The sequence below is a fragment of the Canis aureus genome, chromosome 12 (assembly GCF_053574225.1).
Source record: "Canis aureus isolate CA01 chromosome 12, VMU_Caureus_v.1.0, whole genome shotgun sequence".
Taxonomy (NCBI): domain Eukaryota; kingdom Metazoa; phylum Chordata; class Mammalia; order Carnivora; family Canidae; genus Canis; species Canis aureus.
This window is the reverse complement of record NC_135622.1, coordinates 40,317,890-40,329,979: the sequence shown is the minus strand read 5'-3', so window position 1 is coordinate 40,329,979 and position 12,090 is coordinate 40,317,890. Positions and strand designations below refer to the sequence as shown.

General features: G+C 50.7%; 1 protein-coding gene across 2 annotated transcripts in view; it reads right to left on the bottom strand.

The window, feature by feature from the left end:
• GALNT14 (polypeptide N-acetylgalactosaminyltransferase 14) overlaps positions 1-12,090 on the bottom strand; it is a 205,213-nt gene that overhangs the window by 67,505 nt on the left and 125,618 nt on the right. For both annotated transcript variants that reach the window (XM_077843700.1, XM_077843699.1), the window contains exon 2: positions 9,377-9,546. In XM_077843700.1, coding sequence (XP_077699826.1) covers positions 9,377-9,546 — 170 coding nt within the window. The remainder of the gene's footprint in view (positions 1-9,376; positions 9,547-12,090) is intronic.

The following is a 12,090-nucleotide window of genomic DNA, read 5'->3' as shown; positions in this document are numbered from 1 at the left end:
AAACCTAAACCACAGGAAGATAACATGACTCAGGCTCTCGAAGGCTCAAGTGAAACACACGAAAGCCAGTCACTGATGACAAAGGCGAAGAGCCCCTGGAACTCCCAGACGCATCCACAGCCGGTGGGGTGGAGACCCATGTTCACCAAGACAAGTACAAGATTCATTAAAGGAAAAACCCCAAAAAGGAGCATTCACAGTAGAACATATATATCATTGGCAATATACTCATACAAAGGAATACTCTACAGCCGTGAGAATGAACACACTGCATCTTGAAAGTGTGGCTGGATTTCATACCCTTAATTTTGAGGGAAGCCAGACACACAAGAGCATACTGTATTAAATCCATTTATAAAAGTTCAAAAACAAGCAATATTAGTCTATGGCATTTGAAGTCAGGAGAGTGTTCCACGGTGGGGAGGAAGGGGCAGGGACATTAGGGTGGCTCTGCACCAAGAGTCATCTTGTCCTTGATGGAGGTGCTTGATGTAGGAATGGGGGTGGGCTCTCCCTGGAAATTTCTTCAAGTGTACATGAATGAAGTGTCAACTCTTCTGTACGTATATGGTACTCTGATTCAAAGTTTACTTAAGATGAAGAGAGGCTCTGAGTCTTTGGGCATATTTTGGTCTTGCAGGGATATTTCAAAAGCCACCAAAGTGGAAGAATTCAATACAGCCCATAACATGGGCAAGAGCCACAGCCAAACTCACCAATCCCATCTCTTCTCTTGAGCATGTCAGCTGTCCTGATGACCCCAACAGCACTAAAGAGAACACCCAGTGCAGAATGCAAATCCAGGGTCTCCTCTTTAGCCTTCTGCCTTCTTAAATGTGTCCCAAAACACTCTGGGGTCCCAAAAATCAATGAACAAAAAAAAAAAAAAAAAAAAAGGATAATTAGAGGAAAGAGAAATGATGCCACCTTCCCTTTGTGGTGTTACCAGCTCCAAGTGCATGGGCTAGGGCTTGTTTTCAAGGCTAGCTTATGGGAACCTTCCTCTTAGGGTGAGTGGCCCACTGTTGAGAAGGTACTGGCAACCTGCGGTGGGCAGCAAGGAGATCCCAGCCAGGCAGCCTACCTGGGGAATCCAATAAGCTCCATGAGAGCAAGTGTTTGGACTGCTTGTTTACTGATATATCCCTACATGAAAATGAATAAAGGAAGCCTTATTCAATACACACAGTCCAAGGGCGCCTGGGTAGCTCCGTCGGTGAAGCATCTGCCTTTGGCTCAGGTCATAATCTCGGGTCCTGCGGAGTCTGCTTCTCCCTCCACCCCTCTCTCCCGACTCCTGTGTGCTCACGCGCTCTCTCTCTCTAATAAATAAATAAATAAATATTAAAAAACCCAACAACAAAATACACAGTCCAGAAGGAAGAAGGAAGATTTCCTCTCAGCCCAGCAACGGGAAGCTGCCCTGGCCTGCAGCCAATGAGAAGCCGCCACCACTGCATTTTTGTCCAATGAATGTTTGTTCAGAACGACCTCTCCAAACTCCTCCTTTCACCTACGAAGGATGCTTTACCTTTTGTTCTTCAGACTTGCCCACAATCCCCCATAGTTTGTATGTCCCAAAATGCAATTTCTCTGTTCTTTCTGGCCAAACTCATTTGCTGCTCAACAACCTTTATTGTTTAATTTTGAAGGTTGACACCTAGTAACATAATACTCAATAATCAGCAGGATAAATTTTGTGGGGGAAATAGTTCGTTCCAGATCAAATTCCCAATCCTAGGCACTGAACACACTTCTCCGTGTCTTTCCACATTTCTTTGCATTGTCTCCTTCCTCGGGCAATGTGTAATAAAGGAGGCAAACCAGGGTGGGGATGCGTGGCGGGGGCGGGGGGAGAGAAACACGCCTCCAGAACTAAAGCCATTTAGTGCCTTTCAAAGGCACATGGGTTCTCTTTGGTCTTGCTGAGAGAACACTACAAGAAACAACTGACTCTGTTAGCTGACTGAACTATGCTACACCCATGCCTCCAAGCAAAGCTGAAATAGAAATATCAAACTACCTTAACTGGGAAACAAAATCCTCATGCAGCATTTCTTCTCTTTGCCCTATAAGCTGCAGTAAAACACACACATACACACACACACATACACACAGCAGTGAACTTGGACATAATATGGGCTTTATGTTGGGGACAGAATATATTTATATATCTATAAACCTAGAATCTGAAAACTTGATTTTGAGTTTTGGCTAAGCATTGACTAGCTGTGTGATCTTGGACATGTCCCTTAACCTCTCTGAGCCTGGATCTCTCTATCTAGGTATGTGCTCAATCTGCTAGTCTTGCTTCTCTGTCCAAGTCTTTATAGCCAGTACTGGTGCTCAATCCTAAACTCAACAGTCAGGTGCGGGTCAAGGACAGACTCCTTTTGCAGGTCCCCACCAGCTCCTTTTCCCTCCAGACCAGTTCTTGCTTATCTCTCCCACCTCACCCCAGAATAAACTCCCCAGTGTAAGACCCAACACCCCCACCCTGAGGAGGCCAGTGCCTTAAGGCCAGGATCCCATACCATACTCTACCCCCTTGGGTCCGCCCCAGTTCAGGCTAAGCTTGCTTTTAGAGGTTGCCTACCATTGTCTATCCTTCCTTGGGGGGCGGGGGGGCGGGAAGTGCATCACTGCTGCCTGGCACAGTTCTGCTCAGTCCTACCTTATGCCCTCCACTCACTCCCCACCAGCAGGAGCTCCGCTGACCCAGCATTGGGCAGGGACATGTTGCTTAGGACATCTGGGGTCGCTGAGATGATGAGGCCATGACAGAATGAAAGTCCAAGCATTCCAACATTGACTGAACTAACTCTAAGCTCCTTATCCTCAATTCAAGACTTTGTTATGACACGACCCCCAGTTTTGCATCCAGAATTATTCTCCCCTCCATCACCCACACTCCAAGGAAATTGGACTGACTCCTGCAAAACAATGTGGCTCTCCCACCTCGTCTTTGCGTATGCTGCTCCCTCAATCTGGGATGCTTGCCACCTGCTAAAATCCTACCTGTCGCCCCCAATTCCAGCTCAAATGCCATTTCCTTCAGAAAGCCTCTGCCTCCCCTCCAAGTATAAATGCCTTCTCCTGGGTAGGCCAGCTTAATGCCGTTCTGACTTTTTTACAGGAAAGCTCGTAACTCGTATGGCTTGCTCCGTGGCCAAGACAGAAATAGCGACACCAAAACCAGGACGGGGCGGGAGATGGGTTCCTGGGAATCGGGGACAGGAAGTCCCATGCATTAGCTCCAGAATCAAAAATATGGCCTCAGAGCAACCCACAGTAGAGTATCAGGAGTCAGTCCCATTTTCTCCATAGACCATGAGCTCCTGGAGAGTGGAGACCAATTTCTAACACAGAGCTTGGCATGTGGTTAGTGCTTGATAAATGTGTTGAGTGGATGAATGAGTGAAAGAATGGGAAAACGAATGAATGAGACACATAATGTCAAAGCTTAAATAAGGTGTGTGAAAACATCAATTAGGGTGCTTTGTTCAGATGAATTCTCATCAGCAATTTTCTTGACTGGTCCCCTTTCAAAGGCTGAGATGCAACCACTCTGGGAAATCTGCCTGAAACTCACAGAGCAGGCAGTGGCAGAGGGACAGGGGCAGCAAGCAGGGACCCAGGGGACCAGGAGTGGAAGGAATCCGGCCTAAGAGGTACCTCCCATCTCAGCCTCTGTGGTTTCCCTTGCCCTCATGCCCCAGTGAGAACCCACTTCTATGCCATGTCCCTGGTACTCAGAGAGCCACCCCCAGGCCAGCAGACACTGTTCTTCTACAGAGCCGCTTCTAGGATGTTCAGAAACTCAGCTTGCTGCCCCCTGGCTCCTGCCAAGGATCCCTGAGACTCCACGATGCTCTGGAGTGAAGCACACTCAGAGCTACTATCAATAGGCTCACAAACTCTTGTCTTGAAAAATGGTGCACAGGAGGGCCCAGAACGTAGCAGATGGGGAGAGCATGTTTGCAAAAGCTAAGTGTCTGTGATGGGTTTCCTCTCTCCTCCCCTCTGCCTTGATGTGGAATCACCAACTCTGTGCTAAGCTAGTGGAAGAGCCTTGACTCTGAGGGAATATGAACATTTTTTATGCTTAGCCGTTCCAGCCGTAAAGATTTTTATCCTATTACTGCTAAGTGACGAGTACAAGGAGAGAAATGATGATGATCTTTGGCAGCCATTCCAACCGAGTAAATACAAGGAGGGAGACATGCAATCCCAGACTGGGCCACTGCCCCTTCATTTCCCAGGATGAAAAGGAGCAAAGGAAAAATGTCTTCCCGGTGAGATGTATCGAAGTGTAGAATTTTCCCTTCAGGCAAGCGATGGGTATCCCACTGTTTGAACCATTTAGCACTGCACTGGACAAAGGCTGGGACGGTACTCTGAGGGGAACAATCAAACCCAGCCAGCCAGGAGGAAGTGACCTAATGAGGCTTCCCAGATGCAACGCCTTCCAGCTCGTGGGCGCGGTCCACCCTGCCACCTGCTCCCCTGCAATCAAAGCAATCCCATAATAAGTATTGCTAGGCAACAGCAAAAATATACATTTGCTTTATCAAAATATTTCCTCCCTGCTCGAGGGGTGTGCCTCCGTTTAATGGCTTCTTGTCTGCCAGATGTTCTATGGGCTACTTGGATGACGACAAATCCAGCTGTTGTCACCAAAATGTGTGGCGACAGTGGTGGGGGTGGCACAATTGGAAAATGAGGACGATTTGTTGGACCAGCCAGTGCTGGATAAACAGGAGAACTCCCCTGGGAAATCTCACACTCACCCCAGCTAGATGTGGTCTCTTCCTTACATTTCAACAGTTATTTATGGCATGCTACCGCCACTGTGATACAGACAGCCACGTCTTCATCTTCGTGACCCCAGAGGACCCTGGCGGTGCCCTGGGAGTTCAGGCTCTCGTAGATGTTAACAGGATTATGGATCTCAGGGGAAAATGTGGAACTAGGTTGCCCCGATGCAAGTGCAGTCATGAGATTCCCAGGGAGGCAGGCAGGAGAGCTGAGTGCATGGATGTGGATACATCTAGAATGAGAAAACCAACCACAGAAGCGTGCATTAATGTGCAAACTGCAGTGACTCATGTACCGAGGAAGCTTCAAGGCTATCAAGTCCAACTGCAATGAGAGAACAAAGCTGAGAAAGGAGCGGGGACACGTGGAAGGCCATGGCTACTCACCTGATCCCCACGCCTCCCACAGGCCCCGGATCAGGGATGAGGAAACTGAGTCATGGCCAAGATGTGTCTAATGGCTGATGACAGCAGGTTTCAATCTCAATCTTCAATCTCATGTGAAAATGTTACATGTTAGGCCAGGGGTGGGTGGGCATGGGAAGGCTCGCTTGTCAACTCCAAAGGGTGAATGTGCAGGGTATCTATCTGAAACCACAGATACTTTCTAAAGTAGCCGAGATGAGGACATCACTCACTAAACCCCACCCCCCATAAAGCCTGGGAATGGGGAGTTCCCAGCCTGCCTCCTTGCCTTGGTCATTCCACTCTCTAGGGCAATCCAGCCACCTCCCCGGGCACCCAGGAGGACTGAGAAAACAATGTGACTGTTCTATTCCATATGGGGAAACAAAATCCCTGGCCTCTCTGGGGCTGCTTTCATACGACGCTGGACCACGACAGGCTTGCGAGGGGTTCTATACTGCCAGTGCAGTTTGGCTTTTCCATCAGCCCAGCTGCCTTTTGGGTGAAAACCTCCACAGCCTCATCCTCCTCCCTCCACCTGCTGCCTCCTCCAGCCTCACAGCATCTCTGGATTCCTGAGCGATGTCCCCAATGCTAGCTGCCCAGCAGCGTGTGCTCTAATGCTCAGCTAATAGTTCTGTCTCAGGCGCTTGTCCACACATGTCCTATAAATCAGAATCCAATTACTGTGGTAAGAAAATTGGAAGCAAATTTAATAAGCACAGGCCACTCCCCCATGCTGTTTCTTCACTCTTCTCTTCCCAGTAATGAGAACTCTTTAAGGGAAAATGCTTTTTTCCCCTTTCACTGAGTCTGTTCTCCTGCCTCCTCATCTAAAGCCCCTGAAGATGGAGGGAGAGGTGTAAGGGGGCTGCCTCTCAGGCCTCTTTCCCTCTTTGCACAGAAGACAGATGGGAGAAAGTAGTCAAGTGTCTGCAGATTTACTTTCCCTCACATTTGTTCAACAAATGTTTCTTGAACGTCTATCACACACCAGGCACTGTAGTAGATGCTAGCAAAGACGGCTCCCCTTAGAGGGCAGAAGGCTTCGTTCTGTTGCTGGGGCTGATAATTCATGTTGATACTTCACTCTCGAGAACTCAGGTAACAAGTGGGGCTGACTCTACAGCAGTGGCTCATTCTCACTGCAGCTTTGCCCCTCAGGAGACATCTGGCAATGTCACAACATGGGGGGGGAGGTACTACTGGCATCTAGTGGGTAGAGGCCAAAGATGCTGGCCAGCGGCTTACAATGTACAGGTGAGCCCCCAGGGCAAAGTATGATCCAGGTCCAAATGCCAGCCATTGACAGAATCCTACTGATGTGTTATAGGAGACAGGTCACCAGCAGCCCCAGCTGCTCAGAGCTGGGGTAGGCAGGGCCCAAGAAGGGCTTTAGGGCTTCAGCAGCCCAGGCACACTGGCTGGCTGAAGTCAGGCATTATGTCAGGATGAAGTCGGGATACAAGGAGGCTGGGATCCTAGGATTAAGGGACTTAGCTGGTGGTTTTCACCTCACAGACACAGATTCCCTGGGAGATGAGGGCTGGCAGTAGTAGACAGGTCAACCCCAGTGGGGCCCATCTGAGAGAGGAACACTGGGCTTTGCTGGCAGTCTCTGGAATGCTCATTAGTACAAGAGTGATGTGTGCACAGGGTCAGCCCCATATCAAAGTCAGCCTGGAGATGGCCAATTCAATTGTTGGCCTCTGCTGGCACTAGCCCACGGCCTTATACACAGTCAGTGCTCAACAGACCTACCACGGCTGCCTGGTCCCATGTGCTTGCCTTCGTTCACAATATCCTGTCCTCTCCACTTGCTGCTCTTTTGAATCAGGATCCACAAATCTGAAATCCTCCGAGTAACACAATCCCAGCTCCTACTGGGCAAGGTCAGTGCCCGGAGGCAGACATATGGCAGATAGACTTTTCCTCTCTGGATTCCCCAAGGGTGCCTTGGATTTGGTCTAAGTCCTCCCTTTCCCTCTTGCTGCCATGCCAGCGGACCACACTTACTTAACAGATACAGCAGACTGCGTGAGAGCCCCAAACAGGACCTGGGAAACTCGGATCCTCGGGGACTGTGTCAGTTCTTCACTCACAACCAGCATGTATTTCTGGCCCTTGTAAATTGCTTTCATTTCTGCCTCTCAGATCACAGACCAGGTTGACCACAGAAATCTGTCTGGCTCAGGATGTCCCTTTGCACCTGCCAGCTCAGTGAAGCCCCCACTTCCTGCCTCCCTTCTACAGGTGGGGGCAGAGCTCTTGCCCAGATGCACTGGCTCCTTTCCTGGGCAGGAGGCTGTCCTTTGTCTTCTGGAGGGTCTCACGGTCTGGACTCTGGACAGGGGAAGGACCACCCCACCTGAGATCAGGGGGGCTTCTCAGCCTTCTTCTCTCTCCTTCTTCCCTGTTCTACCTGTAGTCTCCACTCAAAGAAATAAAATTACCTATTGTTTTTTTTTCTTTAATATTTTATTTATTTATTTGAGTGAGAGAGAAAGCAAGCATGAGCAGGGTGAGGAGCAGAGGAAGAGAGAGAAGCAGGCTCCCCGCTGAGCAGGGAGCCCAGTGTAGGGCTCCATCCCAGGACCCTGGGATCATGGCCTGAGCTGAAGGTAGAAGCTTAACCAAGCCACTGAAGCCACTCAGGTGCCCCAAATTACCTAATTTTTAAAGAAAATTCTATCAGATGCCAAGGACCAGGATTAGTGCTGGAGAATTTTGATAGTTGTAATACAAGACTCTGACTTTAAGAATCCTTCAGGTCAGTAGCAGGGAATGTTCGAGGTACAACCAATGCCCTGGATCTCTGTGTGGGGGACTCTGTGCTGCTAAGAAGAGTCTCATGGGTACTTCAAGGGGAGGGTTAAGTTTGCAGACTCTTGGAGTCTTCTTCTGAAGACCTGTGAAGCCACAGATGCCTTACAGCCAGCTCACTGCCCTGGCATTATTTCTATGGGGAAACCAGGACTCCAGTTCCTTTCATGAATGGTGGTGACTAACAAGGACGGCTTCAGCCCCTCCACAGGACACATTATGTGCATCAAGGTTTCTAAGCTATACAGCCTAGTTGGGGAAACAGAGTCCATCGGCCTTCACAGACTGCCTGCTTAAAGTACCTTCAGATTGACCAGCCTCAAAAGTCATCAAAATTCTTACCACCCTGCTCATAAACCCCAGTGTCCACGAGCAGGTACCCACAGACCCAGACGGAGACAGAAAGCTAGGAAGCTAACACCAATCCCCTAGCCTCTCAATTTAACAATGTCTTTGAGCTTCTCCATGCCAAACGTGCCAGGCTGCTCTTGGGAGCTGGTGCTGAGTGATTTCCCACAGTAGGCAGAAAGACACCCACCCCCCAGGGGGCCTTTGGCACAGCTGGACTATGCAGGTATAGTCAGGGAAGCCAGCATGGAGGAGGTGGGGTGGAGACAGACCTGCTCACTCAGACCTCAAAGTAGCCTGTGGCTTTGACTCTAGGAAGGACTGGTAATGAGGCAACGAGAAAGACTTCAGAAAGACCCTTTCCGCTGAGAAATAAAGCTCTCTGCAGTGTTTCAGCCCTGACCTCTGCAGCCCACTGGAAGGCATGGCTGGGTGGCAGATAGCAGAACGAGCCTGTGTGAACGGGCTGCTCCGAAGCAGACAGCAGAGGCGTGTGAAGAAGCCCCTCTGGTTGTTCATCTCGCACAACAAAACGTGCTCGGGCTGCAAGAGGAAATGACCTTCCAACGACCAGTGACTGAACAGGCCACCAACCCGCCTTCCCAGGGGTCTGGCCATCCTGCCCTCCCTCCGTTTGAAAGCCAAGCCAGGCCACGCCATGGGGATCTGCCAGGAACACAGGCCGAGGCCATCGGGTCTTCAGTGCTCCAGGATTTCAGGGTGGCCACTGGGTGCGGGGGGGCCAGGTGCAGGTGAAGGGGGTGCCCACACATTTCTCCCTGGAAGTGCCTGGGGATGGCCCCAGCAGTGAGCGGCACAGAGCGTGTGAGCTACACATCACAGACCCTTCAGCGTCCAGCCGGCAACAGATGGCACATCTGCCCGATTCCTGGCGTGGGCACCGCACGAACCCAGCCTGCTGCTGCTCGGTCATGACCACCGGGAAGGGGGGAGAGTGACAAGGGGGAGTAGGGGCGAAGTACCTCAGATGGCGAGTGTCCGGGACTGCCCGACTGCTGGAGATCCGCTCGCTCTCCCGCTGGTTGAAAGCATACAGCTTATAGGGATCGTCACCAACGCGCCACTTTTTGGCATTCAGATACTGCCGCTCATCAAACTGGTCCCACAGGTCCTCCCAGTCAGCCTCCAAAGTCTGTGTGGCACAAATGGGAAGTCAGTGAGAATGGCTCCCAGCCCTCCACCAGCCTCCTCTGCGTGTCACCGCCCAACTGCAGAGAACAGGTCTGTCTAGCAAAGTTCAGCCCAAAGACGGAGCCAGAGGTAGGATGTTAAGAAAACCACCAGCAACGATAATAACAAACAGAACAATGCAATGAAGACAGCTGCTGCTTACTGAGCGCTCTGTACGGGGTCCCGTGTGAGAATCTTTACTCGCTGCTCCTGGTAGTTCTAGAAGGTGGGCAGGGATCATAGTCCCACTACACAGACAAGAAAACAGCCTCCGCAGGCTACATACCTTGCTCAGGATCCCACCATCAGGAAGTGGCAGGGCTGGGACTTGCGTTCTAGTGTCCTGACCCCATGGACCACCTTAGCAGGGCAATTTGAGAACACCTGGCTGAAAAGTGCTGACACAGTAGCTGGTGCAGAACAGGTACCAAATGACTGTCATTCCCCCCTATGCCACAGGAAGAGATGAGAAGTAGGCGATCCATCTATGATAGTGTGCGACCCACCAGATGGACGCCTGTGTGTTCGCTTCTTCCTCCAACCCAGGAATCTGTGATTATTTTTTTAAGGGTTTCTTTATTTATTTGAGAGAGAAAGAGTGGGCAGAGGGAGAGGGAGATAGAGGGAATCCCAAGCAGACTCCGTGCTGAGTGCAGAGCCTGATGGAGTGCATCTGAGTGCAGATGGAACGGGGTTCCATCTTTGAGATCATGACCTGAGCCACAATCAAGAGTCGGACACTTAACTGACTGAGCCACCCAGGTGCCCCTAAATCTGCTATTATTTTTCCGAAGCATCAATGCGGGAACAAGTAATACCCTCACTGTACCTGGACATGGCACTTTAGAATGTATAAGGTAGCTTCTGGATTCACGATCTTGTTTCATCCTCCCCAGACTCTGTGTCAAGCTGGGAAGACACGTTCTCACAGAAGTTATGTGCTTGTCTGCACAGGTGGGCCAGTGGCAGAGCCCAAAGGAGAGCTCAGTCTCCCAGGCCCTCCAGGGCATTCACACAGCAGAGAAGGTGAAGCCACTGACAAGGCAGGAGGGGGTGGCTCCTGCCCAGAGCCAGGCTGCCTCATCACTCCGCCCACACCAGCTCAGCACCCAAGCAGAGACTCTCCGCACAGCCAGAGGAGGCTGTGGGCTTCAGAGCCTCCCCACGCTGGACGCTTCCCTCAGTGGCCACTGCCCAGTGAATGGATGCTGACATTTTCACCCCCAGGGAGAGCCACTCAGACCTTTCAAGTTCATCAAAGCACAAAGAACTCTGTATCTCTGGGAAGAACCTATTGACCAGGCTCTGCCCTGGAAGGTGAGGACTGGGGCTCCGGGGCTGGCAACATCCCCAAGGATGAGATGCTCACTCATGTGCTACTGACTCTAGTCACTGTGCAAGTATGAAAAGCTGCCTGAGTACCGCCCATCCCATCGCTGACCAGGATGCCCTCTGTACGTGGGGAACCTGACAGGAAGGCCCAGGGCAGGCCCTACAGATGGCAGGGCAGGTGCTCTACCCACAGGGGGCAGCTGCCAGTGTGCAGTTAGATCACGCACCACTTGATCTAATCTGGTAATTGATCTCTCTCTCTCTGTGTTATCTCCCTTTGAAACAGCATTCTCCTGCTAATAGCACAAAATGAAGCTTTGGAAACCAGTGATTTTTATCCAATAATTGATTTTATTAATGTCCTGGAATACTGCTGCTACACAGGGGGTGTGGTGTGAGATCCCTGCGTGTGCTGTGCAATGTCACAGCCTGACACCTGTCACCCATACTTGGAATATCACCACAGGGTGACCCTGACATCTCACTGTCCAGGGAAGGGCCATACGGCCCTGTATCATCTCCCTCTGGCTCATTCCCAATTAGATTCATTGCAATCCTCTAAATCAGTGGTGACCCCTAGAGCACTCTGGTGCTATGGAGGGGAGATGCAAAGATCGAAGGCCCCAGGCCTCGAGGAGGCTGCAAGGTTGCAGAGAGGCATGCACGAACACATCTCTAACACCTATACCAGAGGAATGAGGGAAGTGGGGAAGGCTTCCCGGAAGAAATGTCAAATGAGTTCGTGCTTGAATGATGAACACAGTTTGCTTTGCTTAGGAGGAAATGAGAGGAGTATACACGTGTAGTGAAAAACCCAGACAAAAGGCAGGAAGACCTGGAGGAGGGAGAATGTGTTCAGGGCATAGCTAGCTCAGGAATGGGGAGGCCAGAGTGTGGACTGCAAAGAGCACATGAGTGAAAGAAAACTCTGGAACACGGCTGGGTCTATATGAAACAGGTCAGGTGGAGGTGGTCTCTGGCCACATGTGCACAACAAAGTGGAAGGAAGAGACTGCCACAAGGAGCCCAGCTGGAAGGTGACCTGTAATCGAACCTGGTGGGAAGGGAGACCTGAACCCACCTCAAGACTGTGCCCCCTCCACACAGGAGGGCCCCCACCACCCGTGGCCCCCAAGCAAGATCTCACTTGACTCTCTGACCAGAATTTTTTTTT